The sequence below is a fragment of the Felis catus genome, chromosome C1, assembly GCF_018350175.1.
Source record: "Felis catus isolate Fca126 chromosome C1, F.catus_Fca126_mat1.0, whole genome shotgun sequence".
Classification (NCBI taxonomy): domain Eukaryota; kingdom Metazoa; phylum Chordata; class Mammalia; order Carnivora; family Felidae; genus Felis; species Felis catus.
Window position 1 is genome coordinate 103,595,994 of NC_058375.1, and position 27,058 is coordinate 103,623,051.

At 48.2% G+C, this 27,058-nt stretch overlaps 1 protein-coding gene across 8 annotated transcripts in view; it reads left to right on the top strand.

Annotated features, from left to right (window-relative positions):
• BCL9 (BCL9 transcription coactivator) overlaps positions 1-27,058 on the top strand; it is an 84,665-nt gene that overhangs the window by 52,609 nt on the left and 4,998 nt on the right. For 2 of the 8 annotated variants that reach the window (XM_045033403.1, XM_045033407.1), the window contains exons 2-8: positions 10,863-10,997; positions 13,126-13,217; positions 17,651-17,963; positions 19,194-19,510; positions 20,732-20,921; positions 21,809-21,962; positions 24,742-26,983. In XM_045033403.1, the coding sequence (XP_044889338.1) occupies positions 17,911-17,963; positions 19,194-19,510; positions 20,732-20,921; positions 21,809-21,962; positions 24,742-26,983 (2,956 nt within the window). In that variant the 5' untranslated portion in view covers positions 10,863-10,997; positions 13,126-13,217; positions 17,651-17,910. Of the gene's footprint in view, positions 1-6,763; positions 6,798-7,132; positions 7,271-10,862; positions 10,998-13,125; positions 13,218-17,650; positions 17,964-19,193; positions 19,511-20,731; positions 20,922-21,808; positions 21,963-24,741; positions 26,984-27,058 lie in introns of those variants that run through there. The other 6 variants (XM_045033405.1, XM_045033404.1, XM_011285100.4 and 3 more) reach the window with 6 other exon arrangements.

Below are 27,058 nucleotides of genomic sequence, written 5' to 3' on the forward strand. Positions count from 1 at the left end.
TATTTGTGTGCGCCCCCCCCCCACCAAGATGCCCAGCACTTAGTAGCTGCTCAGTAAATATAGCAATGACTAAATGATTGCAAAACACAGAGAGGTATATGATTTTGTTCTCCAGATATAGGGCAAGACTAGGAACTACCTTAAAAGGTACAGAGTGTTAAAAGTTTGCATATCCATGCTATGTTCTAAAATTGGAGATATAAACACCTCCTTCTATAATGGATGAGAAAGAAAAGAACACTTCTTTTTCTTCATTTTGAAGTTACTTGGTTACTAAACTGTAGTCCAACATTCCATCAAACCCAGGTCCAGATGACTCTAAAGGCAATATTGTTCCTGTCACACCACACCATTGAGATCTTAGGGTAGAGGGGCCCTAGTTGGGCCCAGAAGAACCAGTAGGGCTGAAGTCATCAGACAGGAATAGACACTGCATGAACTGTAATATATATAAACAAGTCTTTTAGGAAGACCTATCTGGAAGGAGCATGGAGAACTGACTGACAAGGGGAGAGGCTAGAGGCTGGAATGGCTATTTGGAGGCTATTACAGCAGGCCCAAGTTGGGACCAGAAAACAAGAAATTGATTTAAGGAGGAAGTTGTGGACACTGGTGACTGAGAAGAGATAGATGGATGGAGATTTTGAGTCAGGGTTACGCCAAAGTTTTGAGCATGAGTTAAAGATAGTAAATTCAGAGGTGAGACTTAATTTTGAAAGATGGTGAGTTTGTTTTTTGACATGTTGAGTTGATTGTAGATAGGCAGGCTGAGTAGACAGAAATGCAGGATTTAAGCTCAAAGGCCCTAGGATGTGTTGGTCCTCTGCAAAGGGGCAATGGCTGTAGTTAGAAGAGTGAGAGAGGCATCATACGGAGACTTGGAGAGGGGAAAGATTAAAGAAGCAAGGACTTTAAGGAACACTCACAATTAGGAGACAAAAAGAGGAATTTAGATCAATAAAGGAGACAGACCTCTAGGTATCTATATGAAGGAAGTGAAATCACTGTCTCAAGAGACAGCTGCACCACTAATTACAATAGCCAAGACATGGAAATGATCTAAGTGTCCATCAACGGATGAATGGATTAAAAAATGTGTTATATATGTACAGTGGTGTATTATTCAGCCATAAAAAAGAAAGAACCCTGCCATTTGCAAAAACGTGTATGAAACTTGAGGGCATTATGCTAAGTAAAATAAGTCAGAGAAAGAGAAATACTGTATGATCTCATTTATATGCAGAATCTTAAAAAAAAAAAAAACCCAAATTTACAAGAACAGAACAGGTTGGTGGTTACCAGAGGCAGGAAGTAGGGGGTCGGGGGGAAATGGGTGAAGGTGTTCAAAAGGTACAAACTTCCAGTTGTAAGATGAATCAGTTCTGGGAATGTAGTGCCTATAGTCAACAATACTGTATTGTATATTTGAAGTTGCTGAGAGAATAGATCTTAAAAGTTCTCATTACACACAAAAAAATTATAACTATGTGAGGTGATGGATGGTAACTACTCATAGTGTGGTAATCATCTCACAGTACATACATACATCAAAGTATGTTATTGTATACCTTAAACTTATACAATGTTATGTGTCAATTACATCTCAATAAAATTGGGGGTGTGGTGGGGGAGACAAAATCAGAATAACATTCTATCTTGCGGTTCAAACTATGAGAGATTCAGAAAGGAAATGATATTCATTGGATGCTTTGGGCGATTAGGTTTGGCCATGTTGAAGAGAATTCTAGTAGAACGCTTGGGTTAATAACAGAGGAGGAAAATGGATGGTGAGAATGTAGGTTACCTTTTGGATAAATTGCGAATAAAAAGAAAAGGGAAGAAGAGTGTTGGAGTAAGAAAGATTTTACTGAGATACTAAAGCAAAGGCGAAGTAGATGGAAGAGAAATAACCAAGTAAAAAACTCCTTTAGAGGTGGGGTGAGATGACAAGGTAGGTCTTGCAATGTAGGAGGAGTAGTGGATAAAATTTGGGATAATTGTTGCAGGAAGTGTTATAGGAGGTGATGACGATACATAGAAGAATTGCCGAGTAAATGGTAACAAAGTTCAGTTGAAGCTCTATCGCCTAAATGTTGGCTGGGACCCACTTTCTCGGTTTTGTGGCTTTTTTTCTAATAATGTCTGGCAGCCCAGGAGTGGAAACAAACATCTTAGATTAGGCATTTTCACTATTGGAACAATGGGTGGCCAGGCACTCCAGAAAGGCATTGTGGCACATGAGAGCAACCTGGATGCAAACCATGGAGCTGTGGTCCAGTTGCAGTTCCAGAGAAGCCAGGGAGAGGGTGATTGTGGGAAGTGGGAGGCCTCCAGCTCGGAAGGTGGAAACCCAGGAGAAATAAAATAGGTGTATCTGAAGGGCAGCATTTCTAGAGATATGTCTGGGAGAAGAAAATGAAATGAAGTAGTAGAAATACTTAGAATTATTGCTGGGAAAGAGGTGAAGAACAAAATGAAACAGGAAATTAATGGCAATTAAAGAGGAAAAGTGTTGTGGGTCTATAATGGCAGATGTGAAGGACTGGAATGAAGATGAAGAGATTTGGGGAGACATGATTGGAGCACCTAGAACATCCCACGTGTTTCTCGTTAAGCTATGATGGACTGTGGTCCAAAGACTGGGGAAGAAGATCAGCATTTATATTTTATTTTTTAAATGTTTATTTATTTATTTTTGAGAGAGAGAGAGAGAGAGAGCACAAGCAGGGGTGGGGAAGAGAGAGAGGGAGAGAGAGAGGGATTCCCACGCAGCCTCCACACTGTCAGCAGGGCTGACTCAGGCCTGACTCAGGGCTGGATCCCTGAGTGAGATCATGACCTGAGCCCAAATCAAGAGACTGGGCACTTAACCGATTGAGCCACCCAGGCACCCCGAGGATCAGCATTTATATATCAGTCATTCGGGGCTCCGGAAGGAAATAGCAGGCTGAAAGTCACAAGGCTTGACCTTTAGATGGCAGACATGAGGTTAGGAGACACAACCACACAGGTCTGAGTATGAAAAATAAAAGGGAAACATCGATGGTAATTTTTCAAAGAATCTGAGCGTCACATCGCAGATCTGTCAGAGCTTTCACAGAGAGGATGCTTCTAATTCCCAGATTGTGGACAGCAGGTCTGTGGTGACAAAGAGCAAGACCCACACTCACATTCAAGTGCCAATGGCCCCAGGTGGAGTGGTCAGAAGTGGGTCAGGAGGTGGGAATATTGATTTCTTCCTTACAAAAGAGACACTTAGCCCTAAGTTTTCCCAGTAGGGATGAAGCTCTGAGACTCCCCATTGACTTAAATGGACTGGTGAAAGCTGGGTTAGGGAGATTTGATTCTCCTTCATGGGCACCCTAGCAAAGAAATTGCCTGCTGGGTATTTTATTACAGCATTGGGCAGTAGACTACAAAGGTTAAGACACCATTCCATCCTAACCCTTCATTTTCAGTCACAAATGACTCTCTTGGTAGTATTCCTTTGGGGTTGAAACTTGCCTGTTTTGGTTTGGACAATGGAGTAGATGAATCGGTAAGAAACAGTATAAACAGCAGGAAACTAGACAAACTGAGGGCTTTGACCAAGGCAAGAATTTGTTAGGGCCTCTGAAAGCCCTAGCACCAGCTGGCTGAGTGGGCTCAGCCTTTCTGAGTCTTACTTTCAACATCCTGAGGTAGAACTTCATGTTCTCTTCTACAATGATAAATATTAGTAGGAATGAACAACGCTTGGCAGTTAGAACAGTGCTGAAGAGTGTTGGACTTCAATTCTACTCCCTAAAAATGGGTATAATCTTGGCAAGTCATTAAACGTCTATGTCTTAGAATTCACCTCTGTAAAACAGAAGGGGGTTCTTTCCAACCTTAAAATTTCAGTCTAAGTTTATCAAGAGCTGGGGGAACAAAAACATTTTGAAAGCGGAATTTACAGGTAAAAAAAAAAAAGACGGGAGTCAAACTTAAATAAAAGATACTGTGAATAGTTGAAGAACTAACAGGCCAAATTTATACCATCCATGTTTACATCAGAGTCAGTGCTTTATCATCATTATGAGAAGCAAATTTCAAAAAGGAAACAACAACAACAACAACAAACCCAGGTCTCTTCAGTGTCAAAAGCCTCAATTTTTAACATTGTTAACCATTTGGATTAAAAATGATTTATCTTAGAATTTCGAGAGGAGCAGAAATAGTTTGAAGCTTTTATTTATAGGATGCTTTTAAAAATGATTCCATCATCATCCATTAGTATTTATGTATATACAGCATGCTAGATCTCTATACAGCAAAATAGAATTATTTCTCAAGTGAGATGGAAATGAATGGAAGTTAGAAAATTCAGAAGACAAAAATTCTAGTAAAATAAACTATTTGATAGAATAAATAATATTTTTAAATGCATTTCAATCCCATGTGCAATGCAGGTAATTGAACATTACTATGGAGACTCTAACCTTTCGATTTCATGACTTTTAGCACACGTTATTCTTAATATATTGCTCCGTTACCCTAGTGTTGCACATTTAGTATTCATTTACATTTTTCTTCTGGTTCAGTAAATAATTTGAATTTTGACACATAAAGTTGAGGGCGTAATGCCTAGTGAAACGGTTAAGACTTTTTTGTATGTATTATTTTTATAGTGAGCTTGACTTTGAATAGAAATGATCAGGCCTGGAACACCCCACCCAGGAGCTTATTTTAGTAATGGTTTTCTCTTACAGGTACCTTCTGTAAATCCCTTCTTTCCACCTACATTTGCAATCCCAAATGTTTCTTGCGTATTCCTGGTTTTAGCTGTCTTTTCACAAGTGCATACCTTACTTTTCCCCCCTGTCTTCTTTTTATAGAGGTTCTCACCTACCTCCAAAACTTGACAGAAAAGCATTTTAATTGTTTCTCATTTGGAATTCTTCAATTGATCTTAGCTTTGTATTGTTTTTTTTAAAAAATTTTTTTAACGTTTATTTATTTTTGAGACAGAGAGAGACAGAGCATGAACGGGGGAGGGTCAGAGAGAGGGGGAGACACAGAATCCAAAACAGGCTCCAGGCTCTGAGCTGTCAGCACAGAGCCTGACGCGGGGCTCGAACTCACAGACCGTGATATCATGACCTGAGCTGAAGTCAGCCGCTTAACAGACTGAGCCCCCAGGCTCCCCAGCTTTGTATTGTTTAAACATACTATTGTCTTTTTTTTTTCTTTATTTATATCCTTAGTCATAATGGAAGACAAAGAGAAAACATCTTGCTATGAAAAAACAGGTTTTCATAGGATCTAGGCTGGGGAGACACGGAATAGAAACTTACATGGCCACCCAAGACTTCTAAGTGGTTTCCAAAGCTTCATCATTCAGGGTTCTCCTTTACAACCAGCACCATTAGTTAAAAGATTGCCCCAGGGTAGGTTTCCTACTTTGTAGACAGGGAAACTGACTACAGAATTAAGCATCCTGCTTAAAACTATGGGTGGTAGAAGCAAAACCAGAAGAAAATTTATCTATTTCTCTTGGCCATGTTGCCCCTCTTTCTTCAGGGAGACTAGGCAGTACATTGTAACATAGGCAGTCTTCACTTAACTGATTCAGAAAGGCTGTAGGGCCAGTGCACGAAGTTGCAGAGAAACATCTTAGACCAAGATTCTACAAAGCACAAATACAGAGATGTAACAACAGTGTGTTCCCGGGAGGACTGTGGAGTAGACGTGTCTGTAATAACAGTTGGTCACGGCAGCAACGAGGGCCACAAAGATAAAACAGGAGTAGCCTTAATCTGAGCTTTATTCAGCAACATGCGCTCACCAGGATGCCGTCATTTTTCCTTCTGAGAAAAAGTGCAATCTAAGGGGTTACCTTCCCACTCCACAGGGGACAGTGCCGGGATGACTGGGCTTCGAGCCCTCCAAAGCACAGGCCTCCCGAAAAATCAGGGGAGCGATACTTCGATCAAAAAGCGGTTGTGAAGCCATTCGAGGATCTGGGCATTAAGTCCTCTAGGGCACCAGGTTGCGACGCGCGAGCGGGGCTGGGCTGGGCTGGGCTGGGCTGGGCCGGACGTGGAAGGAGAGACCCGGCACCAGCCATCGCGTCTGCAGGACCCGGGCGAGAGTCGGCTTTGGAGAGGGTGGGGGAGAGTGCAACCCCAAGAGGGGCCTGCTCCCCTGGGAGGGGAGAAAGCAGGCAACCGCTAATGAGGTGCACAGATTGAGAGGTGAAGACGCGGGACCTGCGCTAGTGGCATCCTGGAGGTGTGAGGGGGTCGCCTTGAAGACTGACGACTAGGCCGGGACCAGGGCAGCAGGGAAGAGTGAGGGAAAGACCCCTTCCTTTGGCAGCTTCCAATTCGTTTCTGTCAAAGATGGCCAAATTCCACGCTGCCCTGCCCCCCTCCGTGCCTTTACTGGTCCCCTGGGGTTGCTCCCCGGTGCTGCAGCAGGCGGTGGGGAGGTCCGGGTGAGTGTGTGCGCGCGGAGGACGGCTCGGGGAAAGAAGAGACCCTCCCCGGCCGCACCTCCCACCCCACCGGCCCTTGGGGAGGTGCTTTCAGTTGAGAAACAGGGCTCTGCCGCTTTAAGGTGGGGAGTAGGCGTCACCTCTGGCCGGGTGACGAACCGGGGCGGGGACCCCGTGGGCGTGCCCATGCAAAACAGGAGGTGGTGCTGGCGGTGGGCGGTCCCATAGTAAAATGTTCCGGGGAGGGGCGGGGTCGAGGAGGCGAGGCTACTTGGTGGGCGGGGCGCTGGGGGCGGTGCCTCTCCGGGAAGGCCGGGGAAGGGGAGGAGGAAGCGGCCGGGTTGGTACCATCGCGCGCGTTCCGGGAGGGGGAACAAGTGACATTCCCTTGGAGGGGGGCGGGCCCTTCCCGGCGGCGGGCCCAGCGCCGAGGCGGGGAGGGGCAGTCCCCAGTCCCCCGCCGGGCGGGACGCCGGGGCCGGGGGAGGGGGCACTTCTCCGCTCGCGTCCGAGGCGGGGCCGGCGGTACCTTTCGTGGCGCGGTGCGGCTGGGGGAGGGCCGAGGGGAGGGGGAAGGGGCGGGACCGGGAGGGGGGAGCCGGAAAGGGGGAGGCGCCGGCGGACAATGGAGCCTATGTGTGCCTGCGGGAGTGGGACGGCGCCGCCGCCGCCGCTGCCGCCGCCGGGGGGAGACGCTGCGCCGCCGCTGCCGCTGGCCCCGGCCCCGGCCCCCCGGGGCTGAGAGCCGCCCCGGACCGAAACCTCCTCCCCTACTCCGCTCCTCCTCTCCCCTCCCCCACTCCCGCCTCGGGGGTAAGTGGCACCTCGGGGGGGAGGGGGAGGGGAAGGGCCGGAGTCGGGGGTGTGGGGGGGCCGGGTCCGCGTGTTTTGAGCCGGTTTGGGGGCAGGGGTGGCCACAGCCGCGAAGAGCCGTAGGGGTTGGGGGGGAGGGGAGAAAAGGGGCGGGGGTCGAGGTTGCGGATTTAGTGAGTTGAGTCTGGAGAAACCTGTGGGGGAGGAGGGGGGACGTCCTTTGCCCACCGCTCACTGAGCAGTGGGAAGAGACCGCGGCATCTCTCGATTTTTTAGAGGTTGTGTCCCAAGCAGTGCTTGGAGAGGCTGAACGAGGAGATGGGACGGTCCCAAGGTCCGGGGATGGAGGGGCTTTGGAGGGGGGAGATGGAGAGCTAAATAAGGGAATTCGGGTTGAGTTTGGTGGGGTCTGTAAGACCCCGGAGGTGGATAGAGAGGTAAAGGGGACTTTGCAGGCCAGTGACTTGTTGAAGGGTGAGGGGAAGTGAAAGCTAAGAAGCATGTATGAGTAGTAAAGGGCTCCAGTAGGTGAGGTGGTGATGTCTAGGTCACTGAGTCATTGTGGGGGTCGTGGACACAACAGTGATTTCCAAAGTGGAGCCCTAGCCATTGACCTTTGAAAGTTGCAAAGACTATTGAGATGTCACTGGTTAGTGTTGGGTGAGCCTGGTGAGATGGAGATATCCTAAGGAGAACAACAGCAGGGTTGGTTATTATGTTCAGAGGGAAGGGCCAGAGGCCTGTAATATTGTCGCTGGGGGCCTTCCCTGGTGGCTCCCAAGCCTGAAGGAGGAGGCCTCAAATCTGTCCTCCAAGGGCCCCCTGGTCTGTGATAGAGAGGAAGGACTTAGAGCCTAAATTCTAGTCCAGTTAGGGATGAATAAAGTTACTGGACAAGGTAGAGAAATAGGCATAAGTATCTCTTGGTGGAGAGAGACTCTAAGGTGGGATGGAATTGGTGCAAAGTTAGTCTTTGGTTAAGGCAAACATGGTTTGCTCCCTGGCCGTAACTTCAGTGGGAAAGTGATTTGGTGGCTGTGTAAAGAGATACATTTTGATCAGTGATGTGTGGTGGATAACTAGCATTTGAAATATTCGAGAATTAAGTGTTCATTCTTAGACCAGAGATTTGGACTCTTGTGCACAGAGCACAAAATGATGAGTCCGAAGTAGTAGGTAGGAAGGATGAGTAGTAAAATAGTTGAGAGGTAGGGCCTGGGAGGGGCAAAAGGTTATGGGTAGGTAACAGTCATGTGTGAGTTTGACTCTGCATGGAGATTGTGCAACATGATTGCCCTGTTGATTTTGGATTTTTGTCTTGGTACTAGTGGTTCGGGATTTTAGCAAGAGATTAATGCTACTGCGAATAACATTTTGGTCCTAAGTACAAATGTAAGAAAGACATGCTTACTAACTATGGAAAAAAGACCCAAGCTATTAAAGACAGATGAGTTCATGAAAGGACAAGTTAGATGATGTAAGGATGCTTTGAAGAATGAGGATTCCAGTAATAGGTGGTTTGAATAAAAAGAGAAAATCTAAGGCAAAGTTGGGGCTGGGGTGACATCTCACAATTTTAGGACCTAGGATCTATGATTGAACCATTATAATGCTATTTTGTAGTAACAGTGTTGAATGTTAGATGATAATAGTTCCACAAGATATGGTAGGTTGGTAAGGAGGTCATTGACTAAAAGGTGAAGAAACGATTCCACACTGGTCTCTTCTTAGAAGGCAAGTTGTATGTAACTTGGCTTTTGAGCTCAGGATCCCTGACCTCGATTTTTAGATGACTAACATAGGTGAAAAAGTACTTATGCACATTAGAATTTGTTCTATGGGATATTTGCCCCATAGCCTTCAGAAGTGTCTGCTGCTGTGAATCAAAAGAAAATGCTCTCTGGCTTATAGGGGGGAAAACGTACAGAGGTTTCACAAGCATTATAACCAACTAAATTATTTGATCATGGTGACTTGGGATGGTGGTTAGAGCCATGAACTTGGAATCAGGAAGCTGGCTTCCCATTGACTTCTGTGACTTTGAACCCATCTCTCATATTTATTCTCCAGTTTTCCCATTGATGAAGTGGGGATCCCACTGCCCTGACCACTCATAACACATTGCATTGCTTAACAAGTGAATGCCTATCTGTAAACTGCTTTGAACACTTCTGAGAATGAGAGATGATGTAGCCCAACTTTTTTCTCACTTCTAAAAGACTGCTCTCTCAGGAACAGACCACTTTCAGCTTTTGTAACAATCATGGCACCATAGTTGATCAAGGAACAAAATGGAGTACCTTATGCATCTGTCTTGTTCTATCATCTGGGTTTTGGTTTCCTACTGATTTTTTGAAAGGTGATACCTCTTCTCCATTTACGAGGAAGTTAGAGTGATGACAATCGGAGAGTGTAAGGAGAGGTCCCCATGGAGAGTAGGAATGTATATGCTGTGAATGCTCACCTAGACTGATGCCTGCCCTGAATTTGTGTGATCTTGGACATGTTACTTGGCTTCATGGTGCCTTAATTTTCTTCAACTATGAAATATTGTTGGTGGAATAACCCACTTGTCCGTCTGCCTTGGTTGACTGCGCTGTTAGAGTCTATAGAAACTTTATTTGTCCCAGAGCAACTTTATTTGTTCCTAACCTCCTATGTCCCACATACACCTTTGGCAGGCTAATGAAATACAGGACCTCTTTTGGGAACTGTGTTTTTAAAATGCATAAAATGAAACACATGGACTTACAAATGACATGGAAACAGTTATCAAAATGTTAATCAGTTATGATACAGTAATACATATGCTTCTTTCTAACACATTAAATAACAAACTGTAGCTGCAGGTCTAACCATACTGTAATTTTGAACTAGCGATGAGTAAATATTGTGTTGAAGTATCTGCAGCAAGTATAATGTGACATGAAAATGTCCTGTGGTTTGTCTTGGTGACAGTCACAGGGTTGCTAATACTATCACGGGTCGTTACCTCCCTTCACAATTGAAGGCAGTGCTGACTTTTGCTGAGGAGGGGAGTGAGTACAAACGAGGATGGACGTTTCCCCCCAGTAAGTCCACAGCTGCCACCAAGTCTCTCCACAGACCCCATGTGAGGCAGTGGGTCCCAGGTTAAGGGCTCCTGCCCTAGACCAGCTGATTTTTGAAAATTAAATGATCTTATGTCCACTCGCGGTTAAAGCTTTGCAGTATTTTTTTCGACATCTCCATCATGCCAAATCCAAGAGCGTAAAGAAGGTATGAAGTAAAAGTTCGTTTTGCAGCCTGTTGGTGACTATTCTTGGTTGTGGAGAAAAGTAAAAACGATGATTAGCATCAGGCTTTCACGTCTGGCGGATTTTGCTTTGCGAAACAGCCCCGTCTTCAGGGGGGCGGATTTGGGCTGTGCTGCTCCGTCTCCTTGCAATTTGAGTTTTAGTGGTTTGCCTTCATTCTCCATTTTTGACCTAATTATTTTCTCACTACTCCTTCCAAATACTCTGTTGGCCACAGAGCATTGGGGAATGGGTGGTTTTCTTTGCAGTTGGTGTGAACTGGGGTATGAACTTCTCCATTCTTCTTGTCCCTGTAGGACTCAATGTGGGACTAGCTGGTGTCACTCCACTTTGACCTAAAAATTCCCTTCTGTTTGGGAGGCAGAGCTCATTCTTGGAAAGTTCTTCCGTGTCCCAATGTAGAAGAGAGAGCAGATCGGACATCTCGAAAGGTAAAGAACCTGATGATGAACATGTAACTTCTGCGATTCACTCTGAGTATTTTAGAGTTTTGTTTCTGTTTCTGTAGGGTCTCTTATACCTTCCACTTGTTCATTATTGTAACAGTTCCCAAGGCAAAGGTCGTCAAGTCGAATGCAAGTCTAAACTGTAAGTGTAGTCACCTTATACTTTCCTGTGAGCAGGGACTTCTGCAATCGCTCACCTCATGGGAAAGGCAGGTGGGAAGACGTTAAACAGGTGTTTAGCGTGTCTTCATTGGTCTGTGTAAATACAAGCCAAAGGTAGCAAAACTTAAGCCCCAAGCTCATTATAATCCTTGGATCACTCAGTATTTATTGAGTTTCTCTTGGGCATCGGGTGCTGAGATGATGACCCTTTTTCTCAGGGGGCTCTGTGTCTCCACATAACAGAGATACAGTTTATGAGGCGTAATAGTGTTGTGACTATGACGCTGAAGGGCCACAGAGGACATGCCTAGGGGTAGCTGGGAATCAAGGAGAATTTCACAAAGAAGGGACATCTGTGCTGACATTTTACTTTGGGTGGCCATCATTCCAAATGATAGTTGAAGTTCATTTTTGAATGTTTACATTTTGCCAAGACTCTTCAGTTTGGTAGAAATGTTTATTCGCTTGCCTAAGGTTTGTTGGCCTGCAGGGCACTAGAGGCATTTTGACCCTTCGAGTATGAAAACACAACGTTTGTATTTTGTGTGGACCAAGATTTTCTGCACATGCCTATCTCCTAGTTGTCTTTCCCCCACATGTTGGAGAGAGAGTGGTTCTTCCTGTTGTGTACTCTTTCTGCAAGGAAGCCTGTTAGGAGTTGGCATGCCAGAAGTCAAGAATGAGCTAGGAATGGAATCCTGCAGCCTTTTCGTTCCACATTCTAAGTTTGATACTCTGCCTTTTATGGAGCAGTGGTCATAGTGTAGAAATGAAATTTGTTAAACATGACATAGTTGTAATAAACTTGACTTCTTAGAGCAGGAAAGTGGGAAAGGATCATTGGAGGAAGGGAAATTGGAATTGTAGAGGTGGTTCTGAGCTTGGTCAGATTAACTTGTGAATTTCTTTACAACATTGTGACCACCTTGTAGAGTCTCCTTTTAAAGATTCCGAGGTAGTGTGGCCTTAGAACAGTCTGGAACTTGGTTCTTCCTTGCAATTTCAGAACTATAAAATCTGGGCAAAGCGGGGAGGCTCAGGGTTCTAATTCTGTTTTACAAGGACTCACACTGGAAATTGTCCTGCTCGACCAGTAGCTTGTTTTATTGACTTACCTAGCTCAAGTCAATGTAGCCTTGTGCCACAGTAGGCACTCAGTCAGAGGAAATCATCTGGCCAGGTTGTTTGGCCCCAAGTTCTCCCGAAAGTATGTGAACCGTGCTTGCCGAACGCTTGTGATGCAGAACCCGGTTGAGAAGGGGGAGGACTGTGCTGCGTCGCTCTGTGCCTTTGGCATCATGTCTCCAGTTGTGTGTCTCCCGCCTTCCCAGCTAGCTCTCACTTCTACCTAATAACAAGGACTGGACAGAAGCAAAAATGGGAGGGGTGTTTTTCTCCTACCAAATGCCCAGAAATTTAAAAAATAGAAACATCGATTTTATTTGCTCTTAGTATTTCACCAGTCGCTGAAAATAAAACGTGCAGTTGGGGAAGAGCCAGAGTCCCAAGGCCTAGGGCCTTGAGATGTCTGCAGATTGGATAACACACTCTTTAAAAAATTGGAAGTTGATTCCCTTTACCTGGGAGGTGACAACAGCCTCTCAATCTAGTATTCTAGAATAAATAGGAAATCTGTTCTTCTCTTAAGGTGTTCAGTGACAACACGATATAGTGGATTTAAAAAAAAAATCCGTTTAGGGGTGCCTGGGTGGCTCAGTCGGTTGGGTGCCTGACTTCGGCTCAGGTCATGATCTCACAGTTTGTGAGTTCGAGCCCCGCGTCGGGCTCTGCTGACAGCTCAGAGCCCGGAGCCTGTTTCGGATTCTGTGTCCCCACCTCTGTCTGCCCCGCCCCCACTTGTGCTCTGTCTCTCGCTCTCAGAAATAAATAAATGTAAAAAAAAATTTTTTTTTAATCCATTTAGAAGTTTTTCTTCTTCATCCTCATCCAGGTGAGGGTCACCTTTGAGAAAGGGGTTCCCGGACTCCCCCAGCTCCTCACCTCCAGGATGAGCACTGCAGTATCGTGACCCTTGGGGTTTCGGTGAGTAGCCTGACGGATGGTGGCACTAGAGAACCTGGCTGGCTTAGAAAGATGATCTTGGGGAAAAACTTCGGCTTTTGTTCAACAGATATTTTTTGAGCAGACACCACATGCTGGGTGCTGTAGTAAGCGCTGGGAACACAGAGGTGACCAAACAAATCACCCTTGACCCCTGCCTTCCCTTCCTGAAGAAGAAATCCCGAAGCCGAGATTTCAGGCATTCGGCAAAAATATTCAGACTCCATACGGAGGGTTGTGGTGAGGGAGAGACGTGTCGGGAATGACTCCCGTGTTTCCGGCAAGAACCGACTGGGTGGACGAAAGTGCCATTGACCACAGTGTGGAAGACTGAGGGGCAGGTGCGTCGGGGAGGGATGAAGAGTTCCTCTCCCATCTAGGGAGACGCCAAGGTGGTGGCTGAGTGTGCAGGTCTGCGGGGCGCCAGCTGAGCTGGAGATGGGAAATTGGGAGTCGTTGGCTCCGAGAGAGCTTACAGAGTGGGGAGAGAAGAGTGCCGAGGAGCCCTGAGGAGCTCTGAGTCGTAGAGGCTGAGTGGAGAAGGGGCTGGCACAGGGCGCAGGTGGAGAGCGACTGGGGAGGCAGGAGGGAAACCAGGGAAGTGTGGTGGCCTGGAAACCGAGAGGGGAGAGTTCCAAGAAGGAGGTGATCAGCTGGCAGACTAAGAGGTGGAGTCCGATGAGGTTAAAAAAGTGGCCAGTGGTGACCTTAACCAAAACAGTGGTTTCTGTGATCCGGGTGGGGGTGAGGGGTGGAAGTCAGTTTAAAATGGTTAAAGGGTGAACGGCAAGTAAGGAAGGGAAAACCACGTGTCTTGTCAACTCTGTGGAGAGACTTGGCTCTGAGAGGGACTAACAACATGCTTTGTTTTCCTGTAATTTTTTGGTCTCTGTTCAACGCTGGAAGACATACCACGTGTCTGCGTGGTGGCTGGAAGCACGCAGCAGATAGCGGGGAAGACCCAAGGACCCAAGGAGAGAGAGAGAGAGAGAGAGCGAGCGAGCGAGCTCTTGGAAAGCTGGAAGGGATGGGGCCTAGACCACCTGTGGTGGGACTGACCTTTGAGGAAAAGTGGGCTATTTTCTCTGTTTCGATGATAGAGAAGAAGGAGGGGGTGGGTACCGTGAAAACAGGTTTGCAGACTTGGTGGTGAGGACGACGTCACCTCCTGCCTGGTGACTTCTTTTCTCCTTGTTAAGTCCTGGGCAGGACCGTGCCCTGAGAGAGGGGAGGGCGGGGTGGAAGGGGACAGTTGGAGAGGAACAAGATATGAAATGCCATTGGGCAGGATAAGTGAGTGAGCTGGCTACACAGTGATGGTCGCCATAGTACCAGTTAACCCAGAGGCTGATACCGTGCCGCCAAGCGCTGTCTTCCGGGCGCTAGCTCACCTTGTCCACCAAGTCCCCATCTTGACAGTGATGAAGAGCACAGCCGGGGGCCTGGCCGAATGCCAGCTCTCCCACTTACTAGAGTATGACTAACTCGCATATGACTAACTCACGTATGACCCAACTCGCTCCGGCAAACGGCTAAACGTTTCAGAGCCTCAGTTTCCTCACCTCTCAAATAGGTGGGGGTACCTGCCTCCTGGCGCTGTGGTCAGTGACTTAATATGTACAGGCCTTGCCTGAAAGAGTGCCTGATACCTCGTTAGGAAGAATTTTAAATATGAGCTAAGAAGAAAAGGGAGAAGCATTGAATGAATAGATCTTCAAGTTGGAAGCCTGAGTTCTATTGGAGGAAAAAGTCTCTCTGTGGCTGTAATGAATCATCTTCTGTGGAAGACCTTTTCCAGTCCTTAAAATGACAGCTGAGCACCAGCCTGCAAATGTAGGCACCAAAGAGCCAAATTGTAGTCTTTGGAACTATATGATGAGACACTTAGTGGATTCTTTTGCTGGGCTAAGGCTAGGGTGACTGACTTCAACTACTCCCCTGGCTCATCCAGGGGTTTTGAAAACCCGGGATTTTGTTCCCCGTCAGTCAGGGAGTCCACATGCCTGCTTCAGCCTTCGTGCTGTCTCTCCGCCCGTAAGGTCATGGTGAGGAGGTGGCTTCGATGAAGAGTAGGGTCGGGGAGAACCGATTGCAAACCTGGGAAGAAGCCCTGCACACCATTCACATGTGCTCCCTCCATTCACCTGTAAAATGCCCATCTATCAAGGCTGAGAAACTCATGAGAATAAGAAACTGTCTTTAGGAGTACTTTGAAGATAAAAGTGTTGTGTGCTCACAGTATTATTATCATAAATCATCTTTGCTACCAGTTCATCAGAAATGCCTGGCAGACTGGGGCACCTGGGTGGCTCAGTCGGTTAAGCGACTTCGGCTCAGGTCATGATCTTGCAGTTCCGGAGTTCGAGCCCCGCATCAGGCTCTGTGCTGACAGCTCAGAGCCTGGAACCTGCTTCGGATCCAGTTGTCTCCCTCTCTCTCTGCCTCTCCCCTACTTACACTCTGTTTCTCTCTTTCAAACATAAATCAACATTAAAAAAAATATTTTTTTAAAGATAGGCCTGGCAGATTGAGGCGATTTGATATTTGTAATATGTTTTGAGTTCCTTTGGAGAAAGTGTACCACAAATGCCAGGTGTTTCTGTTCTGGGAGAAGCAGACGGAGTATGTCACTGAAGGTCCGATCACATCTTAGTACATCATGCTGAGTATTATAGACAAGCCAAAGAACTTGAAAACAAGATTCTTGTCTTCAAAGAACATAGTCTTTCTTCATAAGGAGATAAAACATACACATAGGACTATTCAGTATGACATATGATTGAGTGCTAGAATGTGTGATGCAGACAGAAAGTACCAGAAGTTACAGAAGGGGACTATTTGGTGGTAACTACTTTTCTGTTCCTGAGGTAAATGTTTTCTGATGGCTTTGTCCATGCAAGATTCAGTAGCTACTTGTATGTTACCAGGGATTCCTCATGTTTAGTGAGAGGTTACAAAATGGTTTATGATTATGTATGTCAGACTTGACAACCACGATCAATTTTATAGTTCAGACTGAAAAAAAAAAAAAAGCTGAAGGTGGTGGGGGCTAAAAGTACAACCTTAAATTCCATCAAGACCAAAATGTTTTTTTGGGATGTTTTTCCTCCCGAGGTCGGCATAGAAGACATTCCATACCATTTTCTTCTAGTTGTTTTTCCTGACTTCATCATTTAAAAAGAAAAGAAAAAAAAAAAAAGTAATTATGTGCACTGAGAACTTCCATAAATTCCTTTTAGCGTCTCAGGTAAAATAGCTGGGACTATTGCAGATTTCCAAAGGAACGCATGGATGTTTAACCCTTGACCGTGATCAGACTCGGCGCCAAAACCTGTAACAACTCCCAATCTCCAGTCCGGTTCTGGAGTCCCACAAAGTGTGTGTAAGTGGTAACACCCGAGGTACTTCTGCCTCCCTGTGATTCTTCAGCCACGAGTCCCGCATCTTACCTCCTTCTGTCTCAGTCCCGGGCCCCTTCGCCAAGCTATCAGAAGTCCCGCCAAACTATCAGAAGAGAGTAGAGGGGACAGCGGTTACCCGAAAACCATATTGGAACTGCCCTGGAAGGATCAGTGACTGAAAGTGGGTTTTGGTTGTCCCTGAACTAGTCCAGGCGTCCTGAAGTAAAGGGCGTTCTCATTTGCTCTCTGGCTAGGTTTGGGAATATTTTCTTGACCTTTATGCTTCAAATTAGCCTTGCAAATTAGCTCAAAAACTATCTTAGCTTCCAAAGATGTTCTTTTACCTTCAATATGATGGATCATTCCCATGCTTAGCCATGCCTACGGTCCCTGTCATTAAACAGCGAGAACTCCAGACACATCCTTGGCATAATTTAATAGAAAGATCGTGGAAGTCAGGGGGCAGAACTGATTGTATTTGGTATTGGCTCAGCAGCCGATCTCAGAAGGACCTCCTCCAATGTCTCCCCACCCTGAGGCCCCGAGAATATAAACAGAGATTAATTTGTTTCGTGGTTTGAAATCGGGATGGGTTTGCTACATTTCAGTGCCGTTGTCTGCCATCAGAGGCGAAACACCGGATAGTTGCTATGGATTTGGGAGTACCCTGTGGTTTCAAAGCATTGTTTTGAAAAGAGCAGATAAACCTGCGTTTTGGGTGGGTTTGTATCTGGAAGTGGAGAAACGTAAGGGAGAATATATGGCTGAAGATGAAATGTTTTTCTCGTGTGCTTGCCGACGCCCGGTACATGATACTTGGTGGGAGGCCCGTGTGCTTGGCAGAGAGTCCTGTCACTCTCTAGCTGCCTTCTCGCCAGAGCATGAACACTGCTCCCCCTTTGGCCCTGTTGGAAGCCGAGGAGTGATGTAGCCGCCGCGTCTAGTTGGCTAGACTGTAACCTTGATCCTGTTGTAAGGGTGTTTTATGTCTTTCTGGGTGGCCTTTTCCCGTAGTGTGCCCTGGAGATGCGAGATTTTCCTTTGGCAGCAGGAGGCACACACCCAGAGGATGCCGGAGCTGCAAGGGGAAAGGACCCACTTCCACAGCAGAGAAAAGCAAAGAGGAAAAAGGCATACAGGTGGCCAGCGCTGAGGGCCGCGCCCAGCAAGCCGCCGGCCGCCGCCACTGCCCTCAGCAGCTGTCTGTGCTGCAGCCCGAGAGGAACTCGGTGAGCCCGTCCCTGTTTGTGACTGCACGCTCAGGATTTCAATCAATGCATTCCAGTAACCCCAAAGTGAGGAACTCTCCATCAGGAAACACACAGAGGTAAGGGCTAGAGCCCGCCCGGCCGCCCCCTGGGGGTGTCGCAGGTGGACCATGAACACTCCTTGAGGGAACGGTGTGTTTGGATTGGATGCAGATGAGACTCGAGTGGGGAAAAGAGGAGAAAACAGAATAATAAACGGGCTATAGTACCATCGGGCTTTCTGTTAGAGACGTCCGTTGGTGTTCTTCCGCCCATTGTTCTCCGACTGCGCCTCTCCACCCCTGCCCCCTCCCCAAAGCGCATAGGAGAGGACCTTAGAGTTCACCCAGCACCATGTGCTAACCTTGGTGAGTGAGGAAGCCGAGGTCTGGAATGGTGAGGAGGCCTGAGATCCTAGGACTAAAACACCAGCCCTGGACTGGACTCCCGCTGTGAAGCTTTCTCCTCTGTTCCACAGTACTTAAATTGAAACTTTTTTTTCTTTGTTTTGAGAGAGAGACAGAGAGAGCACATGCAAGGGAGAGGCGGCGGGGGGGGGGGGGGGGGGGGGGGGGGGGCGGGATCCGAGAGGGAATCCCAAGCAGGCTCCACACTGTCAGCACAGAGCCCGACACAGGGCTCGACCCACCAACTGTGAGATCGTGACCTGAGCCAAAACCGAGAGTCGGACACTCAACTGACTGAGCCACCCGGGGGCCCCTTAAATGGATATTTGAAAGAACTTTTTCCACATCCCTTGGGGCACTGGTTAGCATATCTGCTCTGGTGTGCGATACTGCTTGTTTGAGGGACTCGTGTCTGGTAGGGTTTCCCTAACCTGCCATTCAGCAGCGGGTTTCCTCGTGTACTCTCCGGGTCTTGCTCGTATTTTCCAGCAGGGAAGCTAGGCTCTTGTTACAGCTGTTCCTTGTCATCAGCCAGGGGGTGGGTAGTATTTTGATCTTAACGATGCCTGTTTGTTTACTCTGAGCTAGTCTTCGTGTGAGAGTCACTTCTCTATGTACATAGAAACCATTGTCCTTTATTGACAGAAGCCCTAGAGATGGGTCCCCATGTGACTCTAGGGTTCCTGAGACCTGGCAGGCCACTCTGCCTGACCCTCCTCTCTGTCGATAGCTCCGAGATGAGAGTGGGGTTGGAGGGGGTGAGGAAGGAGCCGAGGTGAAAGGTGGGGTAGTTACTTAGTCCTCTGTGTCTCCTTGACCCGCTCCTAGAAACTGCTTCTTCCTGATTTGGGCTGCCCAGCTGTATCCGGCATCTGATCTCTCTTTATTATTTGTCTCTTTTAGTAGCCCTAAGTCAAAGCAGGAGGTGATGGTCCGTCCCCCTACAGTGATGTCCCCATCTGGAAACCCCCAGCTGGATTCCAAATTCTCCAATCAGGGTAAACAGGGGGGCTCAGCCAGCCAATCCCAGCCATCCCCCTGTGACTCCAAGAGTGGGGGCCATACCCCTAAAGCACCCCCTGGCCCAGGTGGGAGCATGGGGCTGAAGAATGGGGCTGGAAATGGTGCCAAGGGCAAGGGGAAAAGGGAGCGAAGTATTTCCGCCGACTCCTTTGATCAGAGAGATCCTGGGACTCCAAACGATGACTCTGACATTAAAGGTATGTCTATAAGATCTTTGAGACTCAGAGGGAAGTAGGTATTCCCGAGGGAAGGCCTCCGCCATTGCTGGATGCCGGAGAGCCTAATAGCAGCGGAGTGGGGAGAGTAGGTATCAGACTCAGGCGTTGTCACGGCTTATTAAGAGGGAACCATTTCTTCTCATTTTCCTGCTCACTGTGAAGAGCAGTGTGGAACCACTTTGTTGAGGAGCTCTTGCTCTTGATGATGCAGGTGTTCTGGGGGTTACAGTAGGACGTTCCGTGGTCCTAACCACGTTCTTATGGATGCGTCTGGCCTCCGTGCTATTTATACTCCAGAATCAAACCGGCAGCTCCAGCCTGTCGACCCCAGTGGCCCGCACTCGAGCAGTTTTCCTGGCGTCCCTTCCTTTTCTCTGTCAGATTCACCCTCTAAGACGTGGGTTTTGTGCTCTCTGGCTCCCACCTTGCCAGCGTTGTAGGCACGAGGGTTGGCGCTGGCACTAGTGTGGGTTTGTCCCGGCTGATTTCAGTGTGGCAGGATGAGTGGCTACGTTGGAGGAGACATAGGGGAGGCCCCACAGTGGAGCCAGCCAGGAGGAATGTGGGACCAATGGCTGTGGTTTTAGTTGTTTTTCCTCCTAGTGTAAAACCAAAAATCCTAACTGTAGGCCAGAGCATGAAGTTAGCATTCCAGGAGAGGAAGTGTGAGCCCCCAACCCAAATTAGAGATGAAAACCTGGTGACTGTCCCCCGTCTTTCGTTCCTCCCTCGGGTGTTTGTGGGGAGGTCTGTCATGAGTGCCAGCGCTGTGCTGGGTGCTGGGGGGCCACGGTCAGCAAGATGGATGCAGCTGCTGTCCCCGAGGATGTGAGCGCACCTAGACGGCACATCGTTAAATGATTACAATCAAATTGGACAAAAATGCTGAAATCAGAGAATGTGGGGGCTATGGGTTCAACCCACAGGGGCATCCAGTCCAAGAGGTTCCAAAAAGGTTTCCAGGAAGGAGGGATGTTTGCGCTGATATCTGAAGGATGCGCCCTAGAGAAGTAAGGAGGTGGGGGAGGAGTGCTTTGTAATTCATCATTTCGGGGCAAGTGTGTTGGAGTTTTTAAAATTAGAGGTCTCCTGTTAGCAAGGTGCCTCCTCCTTGAAATTCTCAAGGTGGGCTTGTGCTATATAAATGCTGGCAGAAGAAGTTTTATTCTCTCCGTGATGCGGATCTTTTCATTCTTCTAGAATGTAATTCTGCTGACCACATAAAGTCCCAGGATTCCCAGCACACGCCACACTCGATGACCCCGTCAAATGCTACGGCCCCCAGGTCTTCCACCCCCTCCCATGGCCAGACTACTGCCCCAGAGCCCACACCTGCTCAGAAGACTCCCGCCAAAGTGGTGTATGTGTTTTCTACTGAGATGGCCAATAAGTAAGTTAATGGCTGTGTCTTGCTGTTGGCATGGCTTGTGTGTTTGGACACCTAAGTTCTTATTCCCACTGAGGACTACTCCTTCCCCCCTCCCCTGACCTGTGTTATGATCACTTAAAGTTAACAGGACAGAAAGGAGTAAAGTAAAATAAAATATTAAACCTCCCTACCCTCTCTCCCCAGAGGCAACCACTAATGATACTTGGGCTTTCCTTCCAGAAGTTTTTTATGCTTGTAATATACATCTAGATCTTTTTTAAACATAAAAGAGATCAATTACACAATATACACTTTTCTGTGATTTAGCATCCTTTTTTAAATAACACAAGTAATACAGGTCTATCTTGGAATAATTAGAAAACATGAATAACTAAAAAGAAAAATCTGCCTGGAGTTCATAGAGATAACTACGGTGAACGTTTTGGTACCTATGTCTCTGGTGGATGGACCAGCAGATTTTTACTTATTTAATTTATAAAAAATGTGACTATACCTTACATACATACAAAGTGAATTTTGACAGCCTTAGAGTATCATTAGGTATTGTGAGATTTCATATTCGTGGTTGGGATTTTGAACTAGGATTCCATAAAAACACACCTACCACAGGACATTGGTTTGAAGGAGAAAATCTCAGGTTTTTTACATGCCTCTTTTGAGATTTGCTAATGGCTGTCATTAGATTTCAGAAGTCTGGTGGTAAGTGATAGACACAGATAATGAAAACCCTGTGTTTCTCGATTCTTATTCAACATTTCTGGTGGCTGTCTACACGGAACCGCCTTCCTTCCCCTTGTACAAGTTCAGTCTGGGGTTAAAACGTTTTGGAATTACAGGTAGTGAAATAGAAGCACGTCCTAGCGTATGCGTCTCTTTCGTCTCTGCAGAGCTGCGGAAGCTGTGTTGAAGGGCCAGGTTGAAACTATCGTCACTTTCCACATCCAGAACATCTCTAACAGCAAGACAGAGCGAAGCACAGCCCCTCTGGTAGGCCATTCTGGAAGTGGAGTGTGGTTTAAAGGCTCTGCAGCAGCTGTACAGGTGGGAGACGGTGAACGTCATTGGCAGGGAGGGTAGTCTTGATGGTGTAAGCTGCATTCTGGACACCTAGTCCTGGCGCTGTGTGGCTTCAGGCGGATCACACTGTACTGGCCTTTTCTTTTATTTTTTCTTTTTAAATTTTTTTAACATTCATTTTTGAGACAGAGAGAGACAGAGCATGAACGGGGGAAGGTCAGAGAGAGAGGGAGACCCAGAATCTGAAACAGGCTCCAGGCTCTGAGCTGTCAGCACAGAGCCCGACGCGGGGCTCGAACTCACAGACCGCGAGATCATGACCTGAGCCGAAGTCGGACGTCCAACCGACTGAACCACCCAGGCGCCCCTGTACCGGCCTTTTCTCTCAGCATGCTGGTATACTGATGGATTACTGGGAGAGAAAGACACAATAAAAAAGGAGTTATGTGGAGACCTTAGATTTCCTTCATGTTAACTAACCATCTCTGGGAAAAGCTGACTTCAGACCCTGTGTTTCTAAAAACTGACAAACGTTCTTGAGTTAGTTGCAGAACAGAAAAGGAATAACTAAAGCCACAGTCCTGGAGCACATGCTGATAATACCATAATTACAGTCTCAGTGACTTTCAGAATGATCCTCATGTATTTCAGAGTGAGAGGACCATTGAGTGCTTTTAATCGCTTGATATTTCCAAAATTATAATAAACGTTAGTCTGTTTCCTGTCTGGAACTTAAGTGCCTGCTGCAAACCACATTAGAAAAAGCATGCTATGGTTGCTTCAAGACAGCGTTCCAGATGGAACCAAAAGTTATTTCTTGGGACAGGTGTTGGCGAGTGCCGTGGGGACACTAAGAGGTTCCAGACACAGTCCCTGCTTTCAGGAAGCCTAAGATCTAGCGCTGGGTTGGGTCTTCGACATGGGAACAGTTAAGTGACATTAAATGACTGGAGTGGCAATTCAAGATAAAATAAAGTTTTCATCTATGTCGTTTATCAACGAAGCCCCTCTCTGTTGACATAGCAGAGCTTGGGCTTTGCTAGACTTAGAAAAGGCATTTCGCGCTGCTCATACATCTCTTCTAGTCAAGGATAGAGGTAGACATACATAATATTTAAATTTATATATATATATATGTTTTTTAATTGATACTTAAACCTTTTATACACATACATAATGTTTAAGATTTATATTATCTGGAACGCACAGGGTACGTTGTAGTGCAGACTAACATTTGATCGATTGGATGACAGATTGTACCAGTTTTCACCTCCACCTTCTCCGGTACTGAAATGAGTCGGAGAAGGAGCTGGAATTGGGAATAATCAGATTGCCGTTGCTCCAAATCTGAAATCGAAAGTGGCACTGAAGTGTTTCCTCTGTTCTGGTCACATGACAGAGTCCATGCCCACCCCCCCAACAAACAAACAAAACCTGGCCACCAAAGGCAAACTTAAAATGGCACTGGAAGGAGGATGAAGGTGACCTCCGCGCTCCAGTGAGGGAGGCGGGGACATGGAAAACACTCGGAGCACACGGAGCCCTCGCAGGTTTAGCCAGCCTTCCCCGAACCGGTCTCTGTCTGCAGACATATGTGTGTGGCTACCTGCAAGCGAAACATTTACATACATATTCACAGAACGGGAACAGCCGAGGATAGTCTTTGTGTTTATGCAACACAAACTGTTCCATGCGGAGATACACATGACGAGTCGTGTACAAATGTGCACACAGGGAACCATTCCAGAGAGTCAGTGGGGAGGCAGGGGTTTGGAAACGCAGACTGGATTGAGTGAACAAGTAGGAGCGAATGAACATCAAAAAATAGATCATGTGGCTCCCTGGAGCCTGGCGAAAGATCCCTGAGCTGGGGTTTGTAGGCAGGGCCCTTCGGTTCTCCTCCAGTACCTCCCGCAGCACCAGGGTGTAGACCCAGGACACACACGTCCCTCTTCCAGGCACTAACAGCATCCTTGTCACCTATTGCAGGACTTAGTGTAGCGCTGGTACTTAATAAATAATAACGAGGCTATCATCCAGCCTATAGAAAGGGCGGTCTGCCGACTGTTGGAAAGAACAGACCGAGAGACACCATGAGCTAGATAGCCTCAGATTTCTCCACGGACGCTTCCTGCCTGCGGATTATCTTACTACAGTTAATGTACAAATTCTTATCGAATATGGAATCAGTGATCACAAACTGAAAACAGAAACCAGAGATGTCAGGCCCCCTGGAAACTCAAGGAGAGGAGTACTTAGGTAGTCCCCCTGCCAGAGGAGACACCGACACTGAGCGGCCTTCCCTGCTTCCTCCAGCTGGGAGAGTACAGAGCTGTCAGTGACAGGGACTTTCTCTTTCGGTTGAAAACATCAGCCCTCTTGATTGACAGTGAGAAGTCTGCATACCCAGTCGTACTTTCGGGGAAAAGAAAAGGTGTTAGGTACAGCCTCCCACATACCAAGAAACTAATCTCTCTTTGAATCAGCAACACACGGTACATGCGATATCAAACCTGTTCCTCGAAATAGATACTCAAATGTATTCACTTTGGCAGAGTGGCTCTCCCCCTGGCATGCTTATAAAGTTATTGAAACCTGATCTTCAGCACGGGAAAGAGGATGCCATTTGACAGTAAAGGGAAAGAAAAAAATCAGAACGTCCCCATGTCCAGAGTGGGGCTGTACAGCAAATGTCAGAGTAGATTTATGTGACGGGGACAAATCCTTTATAACGTGCCTTGCCTTTTTCATCGCCTCTTTGTACAACTTACCAATGATTTTTTAAAATCTCGTTTGTTTTCAGAACACACAGATATCTGCCCTTCGGAATGATCCGAAACCCCTCCCACCACAGCCCCCAGCTCCGGCCAGCCAGGACCAGAATTCTTCCCAGAATACCAGGCTGCAGCCGACCCCGCCCACTCCGGCACCAGCACCCAAGCCTGCTGCACCCCCGCGTCCTCTGGACCGGGACAGTCCTGGTGTAGAAAACAAACTGATCCCTCCTGGGGGCAGCCCCGCCAGCTCCACGCCACTGCCCCCAGACGGTACCGGGCCAAACTCGACACCCAATAACCGAGCGGTGACCCCTGTCTCCCAGGGGAGCAGTAGCTCTTCAGCAGATCCCAAAGCCGCCCCACCTCCACCAGCGTCCAGTGGCGAGCCCCCCGCGCTGGGAGAGAACCCTGATGGCCTGTCTCAGGAGCAGCTGGAGCACCGGGAGCGCTCCTTACAAACGCTCCGAGATATCCAACGGATGCTTTTCCCCGATGAGAAAGAATTCACAGGAGGACAAAGTGGGGGACCCCAGCAGAACACTGGGGTATTAGATGGACCTCAGAAAAAACCAGAAGGGCCGATACAGGCCATGATGGCTCAATCCCAAAGCCTAGGGAAGGGACCTGGGCCCCGGACAGATGTGGGAGCTCCATTTGGCCCTCAAGGACATAGAGATGTGCCCTTTTCTCCGGATGAAATGGTTCCACCTTCCATGAACTCCCAGTCTGGGCCCATGGGACCTGACCACCTGGACCACATGACCCCCGAGCAGATAGCTTGGCTGAAGCTGCAGCAGGAGTTTTACGAGGAGAAAAGGAGGAAGCAGGAGCACGCTGTCGTGCAGCAGTGCTCCCTCCAGGACATGATGGTCCATCAGCATGGGCCTCGGGGCGTGGGCCGAGGGCCTCCCCCTCCGTACCAGATGGCCCCCGGTGAAGGCTGGGGGCCGGGGGGCGCAGAGCCCTTTGCTGATGGGATCAGCATGCCTCATTCTCTGCCCCCGAGGGGCATGGCTCCCCACCCCAACATGGCAGGGAGCCAGATGCGCCTCCCTGGGTTTGCGGGAATGATCAACTCTGAAATGGAGGGACCGAACGTCCCCAACCCAGCATCGAGACCGGGTCTTTCTGGAGTCAGTTGGCCAGACGATGTGCCAAAAATCGCAGACGGTCGAAACTTCCCGCCTGGCCAGGGTGTCTTCAGTGGTCCTGGCCGAGGGGAACGCTTCCCAAACCCCCAAGGATTGTCCGAAGAGATGTTTCAACAGCAGCTGGCGGAGAAGCAGCTGGGCCTCCCCCCGGGGATGAGCATGGAAAGCATCAGGCCCAGCATGGAGATGAACAGGCTGATCCCCGGCTCCCAGCGACACATGGAGCCTGGGAGCAGTCCCATTTTCCCTCGAATACCCGTCGAGGGCCCTCTGAGTCCCTCTCGGGGTGACTTTCCGAAAGGAATGCCCCCACAGATGGGCCCTGGTCGGGAACTGGAGTTTGGGATGGTTCCCGGTGGGATGAAGGGAGATGTCGGTCTGAACGTCAACATGGGATCCAACCCTCAGATGATACCTCAGAAGATGAGAGAGGCTGGGACGGGCCCTGAGGAGATGATGAAGTTACGCCCGGGTGGCACAGACGTGCTGTCTGCTCAGCAGAAGATGGTGCCCCTGCCGTTTGGGGAGCACCCCCAGCAAGAGTACGGCATGGGCCCCAGGCCGTTTCTCCCCATGTCTCAGGGTCCAGGCAGCAACAGTGGCTTGCGGAGTCTCAGAGAACCAGTCGGGCCCGACCAAAGGACTAACAGCCGGCTCAGTCATATGCCAGCACTACCTCTCAACCCTTCCAGTAACCCCACTAGCCTCAACACCGCTCCTCCAGTGCAGCGTGGCCTGGGGCGGAAGCCCTTGGATATATCTGCGGCAGGCAGCCAGGGGCACTCCCCAGGCATCAACCCTCTGAAGTCTCCCACGGTGTGCCAAGTCCAGTCACCAATGCTGGGCTCGCCCTCGGGGAACCTCAAGTCCCCCCAGACTCCATCGCAGCTGGCAGGCATGCTGGCGGGCCCGGCTGCTGCTGCGTCCATTAAGTCCCCCCCCGTCTTGGGGTCTGCTGCTGCTTCGCCTGTTCACCTCAAGTCTCCATCACTTCCTGCCCCGTCACCTGGATGGACCTCCTCTCCAAAACCTCCCCTCCAGAGTCCCGGGATCCCTCCAAACCATAAAGCACCCCTCACCATGGCCTCCCCAGCCATGCTGGGCAGTGTAGAGTCAGGTCAGTACGCTCGCGTCCTCACGGTCGCCCCTTGTGAGCCAGAGATTGCAAAAGCCTGGTTTATGTCCTTTGAGG